This window comes from Candida metapsilosis (assembly GCF_017655625.1).
Source record: "Candida metapsilosis strain BP57 chromosome Unknown scaffold1, whole genome shotgun sequence".
Taxonomy (NCBI): domain Eukaryota; kingdom Fungi; phylum Ascomycota; class Pichiomycetes; order Serinales; family Debaryomycetaceae; genus Lodderomyces; species Lodderomyces metapsilosis.
In genome coordinates, this window is record NW_027138159.1 from 3363635 (window position 1) to 3384603 (window position 20969).

Sequence of the window (20969 nt, forward strand, 5' to 3'; positions counted from 1 at the left end):
AAGAGTATGTGTGTGGAGGCCGCTGAAAAATTTAGTCATACAGCGCTACCGATGCACCTTTTTGTGAAAGTTGGCTTAAACCTCGGGTATAGCGGTAGCACAATGGATATTCCATCTGGTATGAAACTGTTGTAGTTACTGTTTTTACGTCTACAGACATGTATAAAAACGAAGCAGCTTTGTAAATATCTTCTTAGGTGCCTAACAGTGTATCATCAACACAGCCAAATTTTTCGTGTTCTCTTTTTTTTTTGAACAACGCGCAGATTCAAAGATATTCTTTGAACTAACCCATCAAGCAGGTGCCAGTATATTTATGTCCAACCAGAAGAAGTCTGCAAATTTGCAGCAGAACGACGATCCGTTCTTAGATGACGCGAGTGATTTGATAGACCTTGATTTGACGAATCCTTACACAGACTACAATCCCCAGCATGAATATCCTCGAGTACAAAACTCAAGCCAAGCAGCGCCGGCTTTGAACCCATTCAACGACCAATTCGTAATATCCGACGATGAGGATGATGAGGATGAGGTTCTTCCTAAACGCAAACCAACAAAACCGGTTAGACGTCCATCGTATCGAAACTCACAAAATGATTTACTGTCAACAAATGAATTCATAGGGACAGATACCACCGAGTATGTAAACTTGAACCGAGATCAGCCAAAAGACTTTGATATTAGACATATTTTCCAAAAAATCAAGAGTAAAATTACGGGCCGGAGTTTGGCCATTGGTGACTACAAGTCAAAAGAACCAAGGGAAATATTTATTATGGACCATGTTGCTAATTCTGGACAGGGTTACTATGGAAACTACATCTCGACAACAAAGTACAACTTTGCCACGTTTTTGCCGAAATTCTTGTTTGAACAGTTTAGTAAATATGCAAACTTGTTCTTTTTGTTTACATCGATAATTCAGCAAGTGCCACATGTTTCGCCAACGAATCGATACACAACCATTGGTACCTTGATTGTGGTATTGTTTGTGTCTGCGATTAAGGAAATCCTGGAAGATTTGAAACGAGCCAATGCTGATAAAGGGCTAAATAACACCCGAGTTTTGGTCCTTGATCCTGTTTCCGGTGACTTTGTTTTGAAAAAGTGGGTCAAAGTTCAGGTTGGAGATATCGTTAGGGTAAACAATGAAGAGCCATTCCCTGCGGACTTGATCTTGATCAGCTCGTCTGAACCAGAGGGACTTTGTTACATTGAAACCGCTAATCTTGATGGAGAAACTAATTTGAAGATCAAACAGTCAAGGACCGAAACTGTTCACTTGAAAAATGCCGGTGATCTTATACGAGGATTTTCAAATGCCAGAATACTATCAGAACAACCAAATTCGTCTTTGTATACGTATGAAGGTACTCTTAAGGGATTTGAAAATGGTAGAGATATTCCATTATCTCCTGAACAATTGTTGCTTAGAGGAGCCACGTTACGTAATACACAATGGGCCAATGGGGTTGTCATATTCACAGGTCACGAAACAAAGTTAATGAGGAATGCCACTGCGACACCAATAAAACGGACTGACGTGGAACGTATTATCAATCTTCAAATCATTGCTTTATTTTGTGTTTTGATTGCGCTTGCTGTGATATCGTCTATGGGAAATGTTATCAAATTAAAAGCTAATAGTGGTGATTTGGATTATTTGCATTTGGAAGGAACCTCATTGGCAAAACTCTTTTTCCAAGACTTGTTGACTTATTGGATTTTGTTTTCAAACTTGGTGCCTATCTCGTTGTTTGTTACTGTCGAGTTGATTAAATACTATCAAGCATTTATGATTGGAAGTGATTTGGACATGTACTATGAGGAAAGTGATACACCAACTGGAGTTCGAACCTCTTCTCTCGTTGAGGAATTAGGTCAAATCAATTATATTTTCAGTGACAAAACTGGTACTTTAACACGAAATGTAATGGAGTTCAAAGCTTGTTCAATTGGAGGGAGATGCTACATTGAGGAGATCCCTGAGGATGGGCATGCGCAAATCATAGATGGAATTGAAATTGGATATCACACATTTGACGAGTTGCGCTCTGATTTTACAAACAGTTCTTCGCAGCAATCCGCAATCATTAATGAGTTTCTCACATTGCTAAGTACATGCCACACGGTAATTCCTGAAGTTGATGGTCCCAATATCAAATACCAGGCAGCATCTCCAGATGAAGGTGCTTTGGTGCAAGGTGCTGCTGATTTGGGATTCAAGTTTATTGTCCGTAGGCCAAAGACTGTCACAGTTGAAAACACCCTCACGCAAATGAAGTCCGAGTATGAGTTGTTGAATATATGTGAGTTCAACTCCACGAGGAAGAGAATGTCGGCAATTTTTCGCTGCCCAGATGGAGTGATTAGGTTGTTCTGTAAAGGTGCGGATACCGTCATCTTGGAAAGACTTTCAAAGAGTGAGCCCCAACCTTTTGTTGATTCTACATTGAGACACTTGGAGGATTTTGCTGCTGAAGGGTTAAGAACTCTTTGTATTGCTTCTCGCATAGTCTCAGAGGAGGAGTACCAGGAGTGGAGTAAGAAATACTACGATGCCTCCACCTCCTTGCAAGATCGTGGTGACAAGATGGACGGAGTTGCTGAGCTTATTGAGACTGATTTGTTTCTTTTGGGTGCCACTGCTATTGAGGACAAGTTACAAGATGGAGTACCTGAAACTATACAAACATTACAAGATGCAGGTATCAAGATTTGGATTCTTACTGGTGATCGACAAGAAACCGCTATAAACATTGGTATGTCCTGTAAGTTGCTAAGTGAGGATATGAATTTATTGATTGTCAATGAAGAAACAAAAAATGATACTAGACTAAACCTTCAGGAAAAGCTCACTGCCATTCAGGAGCATCAGTTTGATGGTGAAGATGGGTCCTTGGAATCTTCCTTGGCATTGATTATCGATGGACATTCATTAGGATTTGCTTTAGAGCCAGACTTGGAAGATTTGTTTATTGAATTGGGGTCACGATGCAAGGCAGTCATTTGCTGTCGTGTTTCTCCATTACAAAAGGCACTTGTTGTGAAGATGGTGAAACGGAAAAAGAAGCAGTCATTGCTTCTTGCCATTGGGGATGGTGCAAACGATGTCTCCATGATCCAAGCTGCTCATGTTGGTGTGGGTATAAGTGGTATGGAGGGTATGCAAGCTGCCAGAAGTGCCGATGTCTCCATCGGTCAATTTAAGTATTTGAAAAAATTGCTTTTGGTTCATGGGTCGTGGTCCTATCAGCGTATCTCAAACGCCATCCTATATTCCTTTTATAAAAACATTGCCTTGTACATGACCCAATTCTGGTTTGTTTTTGTCAACGCATTTTCAGGTCAGTCAATTGCCGAATCTTGGACCTTAACTTTCTACAACGTGCTTTTCACTGTTCTTCCCCCAATAGTCATGGGAGTGTTTGATCAATTTGTCAGTGCGAGACAGTTGGTTCGGTACCCACAATTGTATCAATTGGGACAACAACGTAAGTTTTTCAACGTCCCTGTTTTCTGGAGCTGGATTGTGAATGGGTTCTATCATTCTGCTGTGATTTTCCTTTGCTCGTTTTTTATTTACAGGTACGGTAATAACATGTCCAATGGGTTGACTACTGACAATTGGGCATGGGGAGTTGCTGTTTATACCACATGTACCTTGACCGCCTTGGGAAAAGCTGCATTAGTGGTTACATTGTGGACCAAGTTTACATTAATTGCTATACCAGGTTCATTCCTTTTGTGGCTTGGTTGGTTCCCAGCTTACGCAACGATTGCTCCATTGATTAATGTTTCCGATGAGTATAGGGGAGTGTTGGCTGCAACCTATCCCTTGCTTACATTCTGGGGTATGACATTCGGCGTACCAATCTTGTGTTTGTTGAGGGACTTTGCATGGAAGTTTTACAAGAGACAAACCAGTCCTGAAACTTATCATTATGTCCAAGAGATTCAAAAATACAATATACAAGATCATAGACCTCGAATGGAGCAGTTCCAAAAGGCAATTAGAAAAGTCCGTCAAGTTCAAAGAATCAAGAAACAAAGAGGATTTGCTTTTTCACTGGCGGAAGGAAATGATCAGGAGAAATTGATGCGGTTGTATGATACTTCCAAGCAAAGGTGATGTGTATAGAAAAAGGTAGCATTGTCAATGAGGGAAAAAGAAAAAAAATTATTCTCTGAATTTACACTTTATCTCTCTGACTCAGAACCATGGCAGACACAGCAGTTCAAGCGAAACCAGTAGAACCCGCTGGAGAGAAGAAGCTTTCCAATAAGGAACTCAAGGAATTGAAAAAGAAGGAAAAGGCGGCTAAAAGGGCAGCACAGAAGGAGAAGAATGGAATCACAGTTGAGCAACAACGACAACTAGCGGATGAGAAAAAGAAACTGTCGCAAGCAGCATCTAACACAGCTTCCAATTTGAAGAAGCAATTGAATCAGACGCTTATAAGTACCGATAAGAAAGTACCTCACTTGTTTGGTCATTTGGAAACCCGCGAGCAAAGAAATGCGTCATCTCCTGCCATCTCACACATTGTGCATCCAGCGATTATCACCTTGACGTTAAAGTTTTCAAGTTACACTGTTGTGGGATCACTGTCGAGATTGGTGCACATGCTTCGTGTGTTTAAGCAAGTCATTCAGGATTATAAAACTCCAGAACATACTACGTTAACCAGACACTTGACAGGTCACTTGTCACATCAAATTGAGTTCCTCAAGTCTGGGAGACCGTTGTCAGTGTCGATGGGAAACGCCATTAGATGGCTAAAGCAGGAAATATCTCACATTTCTATAGATATGTCTGATTCGCAAGCAAAGGAGTTGCTTTGTCAAAAGATTGATGACTTTTTAAGAGAAAAGGTGGAGCTTTCAGACCAGTTGATTGTTGAAAGTGCATCAAAGCATGTTACTAATGGAGCTACAATCCTCACCTTTGGACATTCTCAAGTATTGGAAGAGCTTTTCAAGTATTGTGCTTTGGAGCAGGGTAAGAAATTTACTTTAGTTATTGTGGACTCAAGGCCATTGTTTGAAGGAAAGAAGTTGCTAAAGCATTTACTGAAAACAATATACCACGATGCGTCTGGTGAGGATGTGCCAATTACTCAAAAGTTCATCACTGTTCATTACGTTCTACTCAACGCATTGTCGTCCACATTATTAGACGATGTGGATTGTGTATTCTTGGGTGCCCATGCTATGCTTTCCAACGGACGCTTATTCTCTAGAGTTGGTACTGCAATGATTGCAATGATGTGCCACACAAGGAATATCCCCGTGTTGACATGCTGTGAATCGATAAAATTTTCGGACAAGGTACAATTAGATTCAGTAACTAACAACGAGTTAGCGGATCCTGATGACTTGATAAATAAAGATAGCAGAAATCCTCCTCAAAAGAAGACATTTGCTTTGGAACAGTTTTTGAAACTGGCACACTCTGGCAAAGAAAAGAAGGAGGAGGCAAAAGAAGAATCGCCATTACAAAATTGGAAAAGTCTTCCGGCATTGAACATTTTGAATATAATGTACGACTTGACACCTCCGGAGTATATAAATAAAGTTATCACAGAACTTGGTGCCTTGCCACCGTCATCTGTGCCTGTCATTTTGCGTGAATACAAAAGTACATAGATTTAGTAAAAATGTCGCGATCTTTATTTTCTAGAAAAACCTTTTTGCCACTATTTACCAATGGCAGAACAAGAGATCTCATTGCTTAACAAGGTGGAGCTACGAATTGCTTTGGCCGAGAGTAATGCTCACTTGGAGAATGCGTTAAAGATTTACCTACCACCCGTGTTGTTGAAGCTTGCGAGTCCTGATGCACAAGTACGGCAATTGGTTTTCAAAATCATTCAACATGTGATCCCGAGAATAACTGCGGCAAGGAATCTTCGATTGCCAGTGGAGGCATTGATTGAGCAGGTCAAGAACCCAAATTTGAATATCGGTTTGGATTCGACCTCGGTGAGGTTGTACTCTGCACTATTTGTTTCTAAGGGGATCGATAGAATTGGAGACGAGGAGAAAATAGCTCTAGTTCCGTCTGTAATTGCGCAAATGGCGGACCTACCTGAAGCCATCGCAGCTCGAATGTTTGGTATTTTATGCAAGTTGACCAAGTCTTGGAAGGCGTATGCCCCTGATTCGGATGAGTTTAAAGCACAGAGACAAATGTTTGTTGCCGATAGGAAGAATGAACAGTACCTTGCACTTAAAATTGCCAAATTTTTACTGTTCAACATGGAGTCGTCTACAAAGGGAACTATTGGGTTGAGTAACAAAGATATCAAGTTTTTCACAACCGATGCCGGAGTTACTTTTCAAAATGGTCCTGAATTAACTGGTACAAAACTCTCGCTATTTCAATTTTTGAAATCAGGATTCCGGAACGATCAGCTTGTTTTACCGTTTTTAATTGCTTCTGCAGATCTGACTGCAGCTATTGGAGAGTCGTCAGAGAAATTACTCAAGGTGTTGGACGTGAATGTGGATGATGTAAATCTCTACAGTGGAACAAATTTGATTGACTATCTTGTGGGAATTATTTTGGAAGTTAATCGGTCGACCCCTTATGATTGGAATGTTAGACTTAAAATTATGCAGCTTTTGCTAAGAAGTGAATTACTTGGAAAACACGCAAAAGTTATCGATGTATGTAAGATTGGCTTAAAATCCCCTTTGCTCAAATTGAGAAAGCTCTCGACTGATCTTGTTGATAAGATTTTGAAAGCAAACAAGAATGAAGCAGGGTTTGTGGACTTTGCTTTGGATATTGCCAATGACCTTCGTTCAAGTCTTGCATATGAATCGATTCCTGAGAACTCGTACAACTCCTCCTTGCATGCGGAAAAGAGATCAAAATATGAAACTTTGGGTAGTATTTTGCAGTCTGCGCCAATCATATTCATTAACGACTGGTCTTATATTTCCTTTTTGCTCGATGCGATGGAAAAGGAGGATTCAGAAGTGAAAGTTTCCATCCAGAATGTTTTATCAAGTTTGTCAAGTCATTTGAATGAGATCAGCGACTCAAACAAAGCAGCCTTACAGGAAATGGCGAGAGATTACTTTTTGAGGCTGTCGTCAAGTTTTGCTATGGGAAAGTATATTCTTCTAAAGTATATGATTTTGGCTTTCCCATTCAGTGACTCCTTTGCAAGAATGTTGTGCGTTGTTGGTACTGCTCGAGAAAATAGCCCAGAGATCTTGGAAGAGTCTAACAAAGGATTACACCCTCATTGGTTTAACCTCATGCATTCAAACAATGCAAACGGATTTGAGTCAACATCTTTTCTATTGGGGAATGAATCGAGTGTTGTTTTTCCTAAATTTGATGACTTTGTCACTACAATTGCTAATGAGCTAAAGAACACGACGTCCCCATTATACCAAACCCTTCCTAAGGCGATTGAATTTGCTGTGCAAATACTAGTGATGGAGGCATTGGGCGATAATAAAACTGTGATTGCTTTGGATGAAAATTGGTCTGTTCGGTTAGATAAGGCCTTGGAATCTAATGATATTGTGAGGGCATTGGTAATTGAAAAAATGAAGGATCCTGGCAGTAATAAAGCTGTTAGTCAACTTTTGTCCATTTGCTTTGATGCCCTTGTTGGACAATTTAGAAGCGATTCAAAGATAATTTCCGGTGATTTATATGGTCGATCGATTGTCACATTGCTCACTTTCTCCTCGAAGGAGATTGTTGAATCTTGCTTGGGAAGGATAGACGAGTTATCTTCCTTGATTCGTGAAGCATTTGTACCTGCAAATTCATTGAGTGAAATTTGCAAGGTTTTAGGTATCCTAGGCAGCCACCCATCAAATGACAAGCAAGAAGCTGCCGCTCTTTTGAACAGCCTCCGTGGTATTCAAAACAAGTCCACCGCTGTGTTATCAGAAAGTTATGTCTTGTCAAGGTTATCCGCGAGAGGCAGAAACGAACTAATCTCCTCCTATTTGGAAGAGCTGCTTCGGGGCGTGATTGAGCTATCCAAGCATCAATCTACATACTCCTCAGCGATAGAACTGATATCGCAATTGGCAATGTTTGGTGCTCTTCAACAATCCGAAATTAAGCAGTACATAGAGGAAATCAAATCAACAGTGCAAGTGAAGCTGAAAAAGTTTGATGAAAAGAGTGTATTAACTTTAGGCTACCTTGCTTTGCTGGAAGCTCCTGACACGTCTGACGAGTTGACCTCAAATGAGCAAATGGTTTATGATTTCCACAATTCGAAAGAAATAGAGTCTGTTTTTGCTTCTGCTGAAGCATTTGTCATCATGTCTGCAGGCTGGAAATCCAAACTCTTGCAGCACAAACTCGACATTCCTGATGTGGATATAGAGACATTACCAAGAGATACATCTAGGCTACCAGCTATATTGAACATCATTGTTGCTGCATGTAAAGATACTAAGCCGTCATTGAGACGCGCTGGATGTATCTGGCTTCTATCACTTGTGCAACATTGTGGTTATTTGGATGAGATCAAACTGAGGTCAATAGAATTGCATTCTTGTTTTATGAGATTCTTAGCTGATAAGGATGAGATTGTCCAGGACTCTGCTTCAAGAGGTTTGGCTTTGGTGTACGAATTGGGTGATGCAGAGTTTAAAGAAATGTCAGTCAAATCTTTGTTGAAATCATTTACTCAGTCTGACGCAAATACATACACAGCTGGAACTGTTCAAAATGACACTGCTTTATTTGAACCAGATGTTTTAAAAACTCATGATGGCTCTGTTTCAACTTACAAGGATGTTTTAAACTTAGCTCAAGACGCAGGAGATCCAAGTCTTGTTTACAAGTTCATGTCATTGACAAAGTCTTCAGCATTGTGGTCCTCGCGTCGAGGCATTGCTTACGGATTGGAATCCATATTATCTCAATCATCGTTGGACGAAATGATATCAAGTAACCCCAAGTTTGCCCAAAGGCTTATTCCAAAGCTTTATCGATACAGATATGATCCATTTACCAGTGTTTCTCAATCCATGGAGTCCATCTGGGTCTCATTGGTTCGGGACCCTAACCGTGTTATCAAAGACAATTTTGATCTGATCTTGAGTGAGTTGTTGAGTGGTATGGGGAAGAAGGAGTGGAGGGTACGTCAAGCAAGCACCACCGCTATGAGTGACTTATTGCAAGTGGTTGACTTGAATCAGTACGAATCCAAGATTGAGGAGATTTGGACAATGAGTTTCCGAGTAATGGATGATATAAAGGAAAGTGTTCGGAAAGAAGGGTCAAAGTTGACCAAAACATTGGTTACAATTTTAACAAGAGCTTTGGAAAAGGATTCAAGTAGCTCAGGTCAAGAGATCTTGGGTAGGTTGATACTGTTATTGTTGGGGAATAAAGGAATCTTATCTGACTCGCAGGATATTAAAGATTTTTCCATCAAGACTTTGTTGAAACTCTGCAAGACAAAGAGCAAGGCCTTGAAACCGTACATTGCTGATTTGATTGAAAATTTCATCAATCTTTTTTCTACTTTGGAGCCTGAAATTGTCAACTATTTGGCACTTAATGCTGGTAACTTCAACATTGATAATCAAGAATTTGACGCAAAACGATTGCAAAGCGTGGGTAAATCTCTGTTAATGGATGCGGTTGAATTTTTACTCAGTCAATTAGATGAAAAAGCAATGCCAGAGTTTTTGGTAAAGTTGGAGCATAGTGTCAAGTATAGTGTGGGATTGCCTTCTAAAGTGAGTGGATCAAAGGTGTTGATTACATTGGTGATGAATTACCATTCACTAATGAGGCCATATAGCACCAAGTTGTTGGATATTGCATCAAGTCAAATTAAAGATAGGAACAACACTGTGGCGTCTTGTTATGCAGCTGCAGCAGGATACATCTGTCGTATATGTCCGGTTGAGTCACTTCTCAAATATTCAGACAAGATTTCAAAGATGTATTTTGAACCTAAGGAGACTGGTGATGAGAGATCACGGATTTTAGCATCAAATGCAAGCAATTGCGTTTCAAAATATTCTGGAGATCAATTTAGTGTTGTTGCGTCGGCTTTTTTGCCCTTGGCTTTCATTGGAAGGTTTGATCACTTGGAGCCAGTGAAGCACAATTTTGACATGGAGTGGACAGAACATACGGCTGGTGACTCTGCCATCAAGTTGTACGCTACTGAAATACTTGAATTTGTAACGAGGTACCTAAAGTCGAATGAGTTTTCGATCAGGGCGACATTAGGAAGAGCTATGTGTCATCTTTGCGTTTCATTTGGTGATTCGGGACACTTTTCTGATAGCACTATTAATGAATTGATTCAGTTGTTGGTGGAAGCTAATAAGGGAAAGTCGTGGGAAGGTAAGGAATATGTGTTTGGTGCTTTGATTGAGTTTTCGACTTTGAATAAGAAATATTTGTTAGAGCATGGCGATTTACTTGAGGTGGTTGAGAAAACGATTACAACGGAAATCAAGAGAAGAAACAAGAGGTATCAAAGGTTGGCGGTGCAAAGAAGTGCAAAATTCATTCATGAGATACACAATCAGGATCTAGTTGACGTTTCTATACAAGTGATGAAGGAGATTTTGCAACGTGAAACAGGGGGCAAAGATGATGACAGTGATGAGGAAATGACTGATGCTGAACGAGGAAGCAAAGTCGATTCTGTAAAGGAGGAGAAAGTGTTGGAATTGTTTCACAGTTTGGGCGTGGCATTCTATAACGAGCTGGATGGTTTCAAGTTTACTCACTTTGTCTTGGAAGAAATGAGAAATCTTTTCCAATCTAATGTGACAATCACTTGGAGGTCGAAGATAAAAATCAATGAATTGTTTAGAAAAATTGTCAAAATTGTCACAGCTAGCAAAGTTGAGGGTGATTTGATGGAAACTTGGAAAGTTTTGAAAGATCAGTGTTTGCATATTGATGCTATAGAAGCGGTAAAGTTGGAGTTTATTCGGTTGTCAAAGGAGTTGTTACTGGTGTTGGTTGAAACTGATAACAAGCAACAGATTGAATTGGCTTTAAGAGACTTTTCCAGTAGTGAGAGATCAAATGTTGTTAAAGTTGAATTAAGTAGAGTATATTAGAAGATTTATTAACTTTTATCTAAAAACCACCTCTCAATCTCAACACCAAGTGTAAAGTAGATTCTTTTTGGATGTTGTAATCGGATAATGTTCTACCATCTTCCAATTGTTTACCAGCGAAGATCAATCTTTGTTGGTCTGGTGGGATACCTTCTTTGTCTTGAATTTTAGACTTGACATTGTCAATGGTGTCCGATGATTCAACTTCCAAGGTGATGGTCTTACCAGTCAAGGTTTTAACGAAGATTTGCATACCACCTCTCAATCTCAACACCAAGTGCAAAGTAGATTCCTTTTGGATGTTGTAGTCGGATAAGGTTCTTCCATCTTCCAATTGCTTACCAGCGAAGATCAATCTTTGTTGGTCTGGTGGAATTCCTTCTTTGTCTTGAATTTTAGACTTGACATTGTCAATGGTGTCAGAAGATTCAACTTCCAAGGTGATGGTCTTACCAGTCAATGTTTTAACGAAGATTTGCATACCACCTCTCAATCTCAACACCAAGTGTAAAGTAGATTCTTTTTGGATGTTGTAATCGGATAATGTTCTTCCGTCTTCCAATTGTTTACCAGCAAAGATCAATCTTTGTTGGTCTGGTGGAATTCCTTCTTTGTCTTGAATTTTAGACTTGACATTGTCAATGGTGTCAGAAGATTCAACTTCCAAGGTGATGGTCTTACCAGTCAATGTTTTAACGAAGATTTGCATACCACCTCTCAATCTCAACACCAAGTGTAAAGTAGATTCTTTTTGGATGTTGTAGTCGGATAATGTTCTACCATCTTCCAATTGTTTACCAGCAAAGATCAATCTTTGTTGATCTGGTGGAATACCTTCTTTGTCTTGAATTTTAGACTTGACATTGTCGATAGTGTCAGAAGATTCAACTTCCAAGGTGATGGTCTTACCTGTCAATGTTTTAACGAAGATTTGCATACCACCTCTCAATCTCAACACCAAGTGTAAAGTAGATTCTTTTTGGATGTTGTAGTCGGATAATGTTCTACCATCTTCCAATTGTTTACCAGCAAAGATCAATCTTTGTTGATCTGGTGGAATACCTTCTTTATCTTGAATTTTAGACTTGACATTGTCAATGGTGTCAGAAGATTCAACTTCTAAAGTGATGGTCTTACCAGTCAAGGTTTTAACGAAAATTTGCATTCTGATTTATTAAATTTGATAAACTGTGATCTATTAGTGAGTATTTGTTGTGATTGATGTGTTATAATCAAGTGTGTGTTGTAAAAATGTGTGTTTGTTGAGTGGCAAAAAAATAAATGGTCTGTTTGTTGTTGTTGTGGTGCTCTCCCCTTTTTATAGTTTTTCTGCTTGCTAAATAATTTTTGAACAGACGTACACTACCTCGGGCTATGTGTGGTTATCTTTATAAATTTCTTTTGCACTTGTCGTGTTTTAGTGTCGCATATTCAATAATTACTCCTATTATTTTTGCGACATGTGGCATGCGTCATTTTTAAATTTCTTTTTTTTTTTTTTTTTTGCCCGTTTTGGGATTAACCGGCATACGCCGTTTATCGTCTACGTGAAATTCCTGTTTCCACAAGGCTGAACTATCATTGCAAATAAATGAGCTGATCAAGGTTTTTGGTCACGCTGTAAGAAATACGAAAGTTTAGAGTAAATTACAATCACGTTTTCCTCAAGAACCTAAAAAAGGTTAATCACTCAAAGGTGTCTCTGAATCCCATTACAATCGTATATGCCTAAACGGCTATATAGCGCAGTTTTATGATAGAAAAGACATTACTCAGGCAGCTTCCTCGAAAGTACAATGTAAGAGGCCACTATATTTCTGAATCTTGACAACTGTTTGGTTCATTCCTTTTCCTCCTGTTCTTTCCTTTTTCACACGTTAGGTATCAAAGACGTTGGATCTCACATCGAGTCTTAGTTCGCCAGGCTTGCGTTAAGTGCCCCTATTTCTGAGTCATAAGCCTATGGTATATTGACTTGCATTCGTATTTCTTTTTTTTTTTTTGTTTCGCAACCAAAACATCTTTACACCCCCGAAACGTATATATGCTAATCCGCTCGTAATTTTATAAAAAAAAAATGTAGGGCGGTATAAATTTGAGCGATTGAGATTTTTAAAGGGAGATTCAACACTTTGTCAACAAAAAAGAAGGAATCTTCGCCTAATTCCGAGATAAATCATTTGAACAATGGACATATCAACGAACTCTCAGGATTGCTGTCGCTACCTGGTTGTGCCTTGATCAGCTAATCGGAGAGTAATAGTGAGAAAACCGGAAGTAGAGCGTTGTCCAGTGTAAGAGCACGTCTCCTGGTCGGTTGAAGTTGCTGTGGTGTAAGCAATCGGAATTTTTTCTTATATCCGAGACTCGTCAAAAAAAAAAGAATAGACAGTGTGAGAGAAACCAAGAGAGCTAGGCATTTCAAAAAGTGTAGGCCCTTCGGAGAAGGTGTTGCCTCTATGAGACTGCTACTAATCCTCAGTATTTAAACCGAGTACTTCTCTTCCAAATAGGACAAGTAGTGTGGCTCATCCAAATTAGGGTGTAAGGCGTAACAACAAAAAGAAATGGTCTATTGTTGCAATTTAAAAGTAAAATTTAACACTCACACGACCAAAACCAAATTTCTCTCTTTCTCTTCTGGAAGAAGAAGAAAGAAAAATTTATTACTCACTCCCAAAAGAATCACCTTTCTTCATAAACAACCCACCCCATTCCTAAGTTCCATATAACTACTCATTCCTATTCCTTAGTTCTCCATAAAAGAGAGGTTGACTGCTTATCTACATTTTCTTGTTTTTTTACACTACCTACACAATACCTGTTGTCCAAGCTCAAAACTATGTTTTAACATTAAATCTCACTATTCACAGAACGTTATCCTGTAGAAGAACATCCTAAAGTGGTGAATTTTTCTACTTCCTAAGCATTGATTTATACAATAGCATACATTAACTACAGTATCATCAGAGTGTCAACTTATTCAGATATCTACTAAATCTTGTTATCTCCTTATCGCGTCCAATTTTATCAAAAATGCTGCTATCTCAGATGTTGGAAAACAAGTTCACTTCTAGCCTAACCTTGCCTAGTGAAGACTGTTCGGACATGTCTAATGAAAAGGGTATAGAACTGCCGACAGAAAACACTACTTCAACCAAGTCCGTCAGCGATGAAGAACAAGCTGATTACGAATCAAAGGACAGTACGCCATACCACTCCGACGACCACAAGCCATCCTTCAATTACGACTTGGAGATCTTCAACTTGTGTAAAGAATACTTGAATACGAAAAACCACCATGGGTTGGCCCTAATTGCTAGACAAAAAGGTATTCCTCCATTTCTTCGATTTAAAGTGTGGCCCATCTTGTTGAAATACCATCCATTTGTGTTGGAGCCATTTATACAGCCAGATAATGAAATTATTAATGAATCAAGTGACGTTGAAAGCACTTCAAGTAAAGAAACGTCGTCATCTAAAGGTTACCTAAGTCAATCAGAGAGTGACTACGAAACAAGATCGGAAGGTCGCAAGGACTCTGACGCTAGCAGTGAGATTGAAAAGAAGATTAAAAAGGATATTTCTAGGTATATTCAACGACTTTATTACTTGAAATCTCACGATTTGACCTTGGTTGAAAAGGAAATTATTCACACATTGGAAAGTGCTGTGCTCAAGTTTACTTTGAAATGGGCCAAGATTATCAAGTACGACACATCGTTATCTTGGATGGCTTTGAACTTGGCAGAATGGTTTCCTCCAATTCCAAAGACGCCTTGGGTGTTGGTTGGAAGAGATCATTCACAAAAAGGATCTTCATTAATTGCTAGTGTTGTTGACGACTATTCAAACTATATTGACCATGTTCCGGGGTTGGATAAGTACCTTGACGAATTGATTGAGAATGACACAATCTCGAATATGAAGTTTCAAGATGTGTACGAGAGATTGGTGTTGGTGTTGTTGCATTGCCCTGAACCGGAAACAAAAATGACATTAGAGGGCGAGGTTGCCAAGACTGAGAAAGATGAAAGGAAACAGCTCAAGGTGAACAAAACTACACTACCGATAACAGGCGGAACCATCGAACAAAGAGTTTCATTTTTCATCTTTTGCCTTCGTAAATTACTACCTGAGCTTGCACAGCATTTCCATGAAGAACAAATCTTATCCAAATTTGGTTGTCTGGATGATGAATGGTTGATTTGGTGGCTCAAGTTTTGTGGTACCAAAGTTTGGTCCAAACATGACCGCGGGCGAATTTGGGATAATCTTTTCGGCTGGAGACTCAAGAATCCTAAACGAAGCTTCAACTATTATTATGAAAAATTAAACTATGTGAATAGAAATACTTTACAAAAATTGGGTCCTGATATCTTTTGGACAGTTGGATCTGTTGAAAATGAGAGACCTAGTGTTGATCCAAGGAGAAACTCATTCAGAGATTTGATTAATGAGTTGAACAATGAACTTCACATATCGAAATCGGACCTTTTACTGACATCTGCAACACCTTCATCTACAAATGAGTCAAGCACCGGTCGTCCAAACTTATCCATTCCTTTTTCAAGAATTGATCCCCATATTGCATTAATATTTATTTCGATATCACTACTCAAATCAAAGGAGAATACGTTGGTGGAGCTTGATCAGCATGAGATTAGACAATTCCTATCAAGACTTCCATCCAAGTCATACAAGTACAATCAAAAGTCAAGAAAACGATCAAATCAAAGTCTGTCATCTTCAACCTCGAGAAATGGATCGCCACCATTGACACCAAATGAAGAGGCGCCTACTAGTAACATCATCATCTCCAACGACATGCGAAACGATAAACACAAGATCAACTTTATCGATAATATAATATCAGAGGGCGGTGAGTTGTGGCGTAAATGGTTGTGGTCTGAGTTTGTAGAAGATAGTTGAATAGTGTAAGAGAGAAAAAGAAAAAAAAAAAAATGTAATTTTTGCGATGCCTCTCATCACCAAAGCCATGTCCGAAGAGAACACCAGAAAAAGAAAAGGAGACTCATTCGATGAGTTGGAAATTGATTTAAATGCATCTGTCCCGTTATCGAAAAAGCAAAAACGTTTAGCCAAGAAGGGGAAATTGGAAGAAGAACCAGCACCAAAAGTTGCAACTGTACAGGAATCAGAACAAAAGCCGAGATCAAAGTATGGTGTGTGGATAGGGAATTTATCATTCGATACCACTAAAGAAGATCTCGTGAGGTTTTTGTTAGCCAAGTCGTCCATACAAGAAGAAGAGATCACCAGAGTGAATATCCCCAAAAAGGGAAACCAAATTAAAGGGTTTGCTTATGTCGATGTAAAGAATGAAGAGCAAGTTGAACAGTTGGTGAGTGTGAGTGAGCAAAACCTTAATGGGCGTAACTTATTAATAAAGAATGCCACTTCTTTCGAAGGTCGTCCAGAGAAAGTAGAGTCGAAGCTACCACCAAGCCGGATCTTGTTTGTAGGTAATTTAAGCTTTGATACAACCGAAGACAACTTGAGAGAGCATTTCCAACATTGTGGAGACATTGTCCGAATCCGGATGGCTACATTTCAAGATACCGGAAAATGTAAAGGGTTTGCATTTATAGACTTCAAGTCGGAAGAGGGTGCTATAACCGCTATGAATTCGAAAGTAGCTAAACTAATGTTGAATAGAAAATTGAGATTGGAATATGGAGAAGATAGGTCCAAAAGGAGACCAAAGAGTCATATGCGGGAAGAGGCTGTGGAAAAACCAGAGACTACTTTTGACGTTGAGGTGAAGCCGCCACCTAAAAAGCAGTACAGAGAGAGACCTCACCCTCAAGTAAGAGAAAAGTCATCAGTTGCTTTAGCCAGTGCTCAAAGAGCAAGTGCTGCTATTGTGCCGTCTTCGGGTAAAAAAATCAAATTCGATTAAAACTAAATAAAACAAACTACACTTAAACTTTACCAAAAAGGGTAAGTTTCTTTTCTTTTTCCTTGTGCTTTTTGTAGTCCTCTTCATTAACAGCAAGGTAATTAGGGTCGTGTTTGTTCGCTTCAAACTCTCCATCAGATACAACCTCGTATACTGAGTGAACTTCCCATGAAGCATCATCGGTGTGTGGTTCAGCACCAGCTGTAATAGCGGCGCCTGGCTTTTGTGTATCCTTTGATTCAATATCATTTGCATTCACACCACCAATGGTTTGGCTTCCCTTTGGGATGACACGAGATGAGCCTGTTTTTTCTTCAATATCGTTGGCGTTGACTCCACCAATGGTATCGCTACCTTTAGGGATGACACGGTCTGAGCCTGTCTTGTTCTCAGTATCATTGGCATTGATTCCTCCAACGGTATCGTTACCTTTTGACGCAACACCAATGGTATTTTCATTCTTTGATGTAGGCGCAGCATCCTTTGCAGCGACTCCACCAGCATTCGCCTTTGGTGCAACATCCTTCTTTTCAACTGGGGCCTCTTTTGACTTTTCATTTGTTTTCTCCCTTGAAAGTCTTCTTCCCCATCCCTTGACCTTGTCTGAGAGACTATTTGATCTTTGCTTGTTCAAGGAGGATGAAGTGTTTCCAGATGGACTACTCGCAGCTGCAGCTGCAGCTCCAGTTCCAGCACCAATTGCACCACCTGTAACAACAGCGGCTCCTGACCCTTTCTTCTCATCCTTTTTATCAGTACCTTTCTGCTCATCCTTTATATCACCTTTCTTCTCATCCTTTTTGTCCTCATGAATAGCACCTTTCTTGTTCACATCATAATCGGCACCTGGATTTTCTTGTGCACTTGGCAATTTTGATTGCTTGTCAATCAAGTCTTGTCCAAATACAGTACCGGCAGCAGCACCAGTGCCTGAAGTAACCAAATTTTTACTCGATGTTGGTTCCTCGGCTACTGCCCGCTCATTTAAAGAAAGTTGAGATTGCTTGTTTTCAATCTTTTTGATTGCCTTTTGTCTCTCTTTGATTAATTGGTCAAGTTCGTCGGATTTGGGATCCTCTCCGGAATAAGTAGATCTCTCTTCTCTCAACTCCTTAATCTTTTGCAAGTTTGTGATTTCATCATTCAATCTCTGTTTTTGAGCATCGTGAAAGTCCAATTCATTGCCGGAATAAGAGCCCTTTTGGAAAAGAGAGTCATGCTTGTTTCTCTCTTCTTCCAAGTCTCTTTGCTTTTCTTCCTTTTGCTTAAGCTTCTCGGCAACAGCTGCATGTTTTTCCTCCTTCTCCTTTCGCTCTTTCTCTTTGGCTTCTTCCTCTGCCTTTCTCTGTCTCTCTTCTTCCTCAAGCTTGGCTTGTCTTTCTTTCTCTTCCGCTTCCAATTGCTCTTGTCTCTTTCTCTCTTCTTCTTTCAACTTTGCTTGTCTTTCTTCTTCTTCCCTTTCAAGTCTCTCTTGCTCCTCCTTTTGTCTCTTTCTTTCCAACTCCTCTTGGTGCTTTCTTGTTTCATACTCTTGAGTTGCTAACGCTCTTTGACGTTCATGCTCTCTTGCGGCTTCTTCAGCAAATTGGTCTTTTTCCTTTAGCCAAGAAGTGTGCTTATTCTTTGCTTCAGTGAGTCTCTCGGCCCTCTGTGGCTTGTCTGAGTTGATGTCACTCAATTTAGCAGCAAAAGCACCCAATAAAGCGCCCAAAGCACCCACCTCTGCAGTTAATCCCTTGTGTGTGGTTTTCCTCTCATCAATATCCTTCTGGTAACCACCAATTTTATCATTCAATTCTTTGCTTTGGTTTTGGTTCACTTCAATTGCTTCTTGATGGGATTCATGTTGAGATTTCAACTCTCTCAATCTAGCTTTTTCTTCCTCCAACTTGCTTTTCAATCTCTCAATTTCAGTATCCAATTCTGAATTCTTTTCAGTCAAATCAGTCTTTTTCTGTTTCAACTCTTCAATTTCTTGAGTAGCCTTCTCTTGTCCTTCTTTCGAATCTTCCAACTCTTGTTTCTTAGTGGCAAGTAATTCTTCGTGATTCTTTTCAAGAGTTTCTTTGTCGGTGATGTGCTTTTCAGCTGCCTTCTTTTCACGTTCTTCATACTCTTGAGCAGCAGTTTCAATCTCCTTCTTGGTCTTCTTTTCAAACTTGTCTGCATTATCATCGGAAGTTTTCACCAAATTGGCAATGTTGGCCAATTTACGTTCAATTTCTTGGTCAATGGCTTGTTTTCTCTTGTTAACCTTTGCTGCGTACTTGTCGAAATCAGCCTTCAACTTGCCCTCGTGTTTCTTGACTTTTTCATCCAAAACTTGTTGTCTCTTGATTTCATCCTCTTGTCTGGTTTTGGAAACTTCATCATTGATAGAGGTGATGACTGGTGCTACTCTCTTAGCAGCCATATCCATCAATTGTTCTTGGGTCAATCTCAATCCTGATCCCAACTCAATAACCTTTTTAGGGTCATCCACGTCATTGGCAATTGATCCAATAGCGGTAGCATTCAATTCTTGATAATGTCTCAACAAAACAGGCTTATCCTTTAATTTATCCAAAATTTCCTTATTTGGTCTCTCAACAGGCTCATACTTTGTTTGAGCTGGAACAGGAATTTCAACTGGGTTTTCTTTAATATTGTCAACAATATCATCGTCACCTTGTAAATGCTCTTTTGCGAGGTCCTCTTGTTCTTGGCTAATCTTCTTGGCATGTTCGACATCTGCGTCAGCAGCTTTAATGTCTTTTTCAGCCTCAGCTTCAGCAAGTTCCTCTTCATCCTTGAGCAAAGTTTCCTTAGATTCATTGGTTGGCTTTCTTTCCAACTCTTGATCTTCTGCAGGTTCGTCAGTCAATTTAGCTTCTTTAGGCTCATCAGTGATTAATTTCTCTTTAGCTTCATCTGCAGGTTCGTCAGTCAATTTAGCTTCTTTAGGCTCATCAGTGATTAATTTCTCTTTAGCTTCATCTTCAGCCTCATCAGCCAATTTAGCTTCACTGTCTGTCTTTTGTTCCTCGGTAGGCTCATCAGTCAATTTAGCTTCACTGTCTGCCTTTTTCTCCTCGGTAGACTCATCAGTGATCAATTTCTCCTTAGCTTCACCTTCAATCTTCTTCTCTTCTGACTTGACCTTGTCATTGGTATCCTTTTTAGCCTTTGACTTTGACTTGGTTTGCTTCTTCTTCTTTCTTTCCTCAGCTTCTAATGTAGGATGGTGAGCAAACTTTGCTGGAACCTTGATGTGTTCCACTTTATTATCCTCCTTGAATTGCTTATACAAATTAACCTTTTTCTTGGAATTGGCTCCTTCTTCTTCACCAGGTTGAGTTCTAAATGGAGACACCCATGTTGAGCCACTTGTCAATTGCTTTAATCTACTTTGTGGAGGCTGTTTTTTAGCGGATCCTGAACCCACAGATACAGTCTCAGACATGTTTGTAATGATAAGGTAAGGTTTAGGGGAAAAGAAAAAAAGTGGACATGAGATTCTTGAAATTGGACAAAGCGAAAATTTTAGTTTTAAAAGTTGCAATTTGAGTGACCAAACCACAAAACACAACAACAACAACAACAGCAGAACCATAGACTATAAAAACAATGGCCCTAACGAAGACGCCTACAATGACCACCGTCAAATGGAGAGAACGCAATTGAGCGCTGGACATAGTTTTCTACGTTAATGTTGCTATTTATAGCTATAAATTCTTGGGGCAGTCCTAGCTGCATCCTGCATTCGAGATAATCCTGTTGATCATGCGGGGCATCCGCTATTCAGAATATATCTCACTGGTGAAGAGGTAAGTATTGACAGTCGATTGTTCAATGACGTATTTTTGCTATGTAGTGTGGTTCTTCTTTTTTTGTTTTTTCTTCCATGACACAAAAGTTTACGATTGCTATTTATTATTTATTTTGGATTTTACTCAATTAGGACAATAAATGTCCCAAT

General features: G+C 39.5%; 7 protein-coding genes across 7 annotated transcripts; 5 read left to right on the forward strand and 2 right to left on the reverse strand. All coding sequences in view use genetic code 12, as the record gives it.

Annotated features, from left to right (window-relative positions):
- Positions 1 to 102: 102 nt before the first annotated feature.
- On the forward strand, positions 103 to 4135 carry I9W82_001491 (aminophospholipid-translocating P4-type ATPase; the record flags this gene model as incomplete). The annotated part of the gene is made up of 3 exons (XM_067690242.1): positions 103 to 118; positions 303 to 2292; positions 2377 to 4135. 3 exons carry the CDS (start codon positions 103 to 105, stop codon positions 4133 to 4135), a joined length of 3765 nt encoding a protein of 1254 aa, XP_067551512.1.
- An 89-nt stretch (positions 4136 to 4224) lies between these two features.
- GCD2 (translation initiation factor eIF2B subunit delta) lies at positions 4225 to 5652 on the forward strand (the record flags this gene model as incomplete). Its single annotated transcript, XM_067690243.1, has 1 exon — positions 4225 to 5652. The coding sequence occupies one exon, from the start codon at positions 4225 to 4227 to the stop codon at positions 5650 to 5652; it is 1428 nt and encodes a 475-aa protein (XP_067551513.1).
- Positions 5653 to 5712: 60 nt separating this feature from the next.
- ECM29 (Ecm29p) lies at positions 5713 to 11088 on the forward strand (the record flags this gene model as incomplete). The annotated part of the gene is made up of 1 exon (XM_067690244.1): positions 5713 to 11088. One exon carries the CDS (start codon positions 5713 to 5715, stop codon positions 11086 to 11088), a length of 5376 nt encoding a protein of 1791 aa, XP_067551514.1.
- A 19-nt stretch (positions 11089 to 11107) lies between these two features.
- UBI4 (ubiquitin) lies at positions 11108 to 12253 on the reverse strand (the record flags this gene model as incomplete). Its single annotated transcript, XM_067690245.1, has 1 exon — positions 11108 to 12253. One exon carries the CDS (start codon positions 12251 to 12253, stop codon positions 11108 to 11110), a length of 1146 nt encoding a protein of 381 aa, XP_067551515.1.
- Positions 12254 to 14139: 1886 nt separating this feature from the next.
- Positions 14140 to 16020, forward strand: I9W82_001495 (uncharacterized protein; the record flags this gene model as incomplete). The annotated part of the gene is made up of 1 exon (XM_067690246.1): positions 14140 to 16020. One exon carries the CDS (start codon positions 14140 to 14142, stop codon positions 16018 to 16020), a length of 1881 nt encoding a protein of 626 aa, XP_067551516.1.
- Positions 16021 to 16087: 67 nt separating this feature from the next.
- On the forward strand, positions 16088 to 17011 carry NOP13 (Nop13p; the record flags this gene model as incomplete). The annotated part of the gene is made up of 1 exon (XM_067690247.1): positions 16088 to 17011. One exon carries the CDS (start codon positions 16088 to 16090, stop codon positions 17009 to 17011), a length of 924 nt encoding a protein of 307 aa, XP_067551517.1.
- A 22-nt stretch (positions 17012 to 17033) lies between these two features.
- On the reverse strand, positions 17034 to 20453 carry SLK19 (Slk19p; the record flags this gene model as incomplete). Its single annotated transcript, XM_067690248.1, has 1 exon — positions 17034 to 20453. One exon carries the CDS (start codon positions 20451 to 20453, stop codon positions 17034 to 17036), a length of 3420 nt encoding a protein of 1139 aa, XP_067551518.1.
- Between the last annotated feature and the right edge of the window lie 516 nt (positions 20454 to 20969).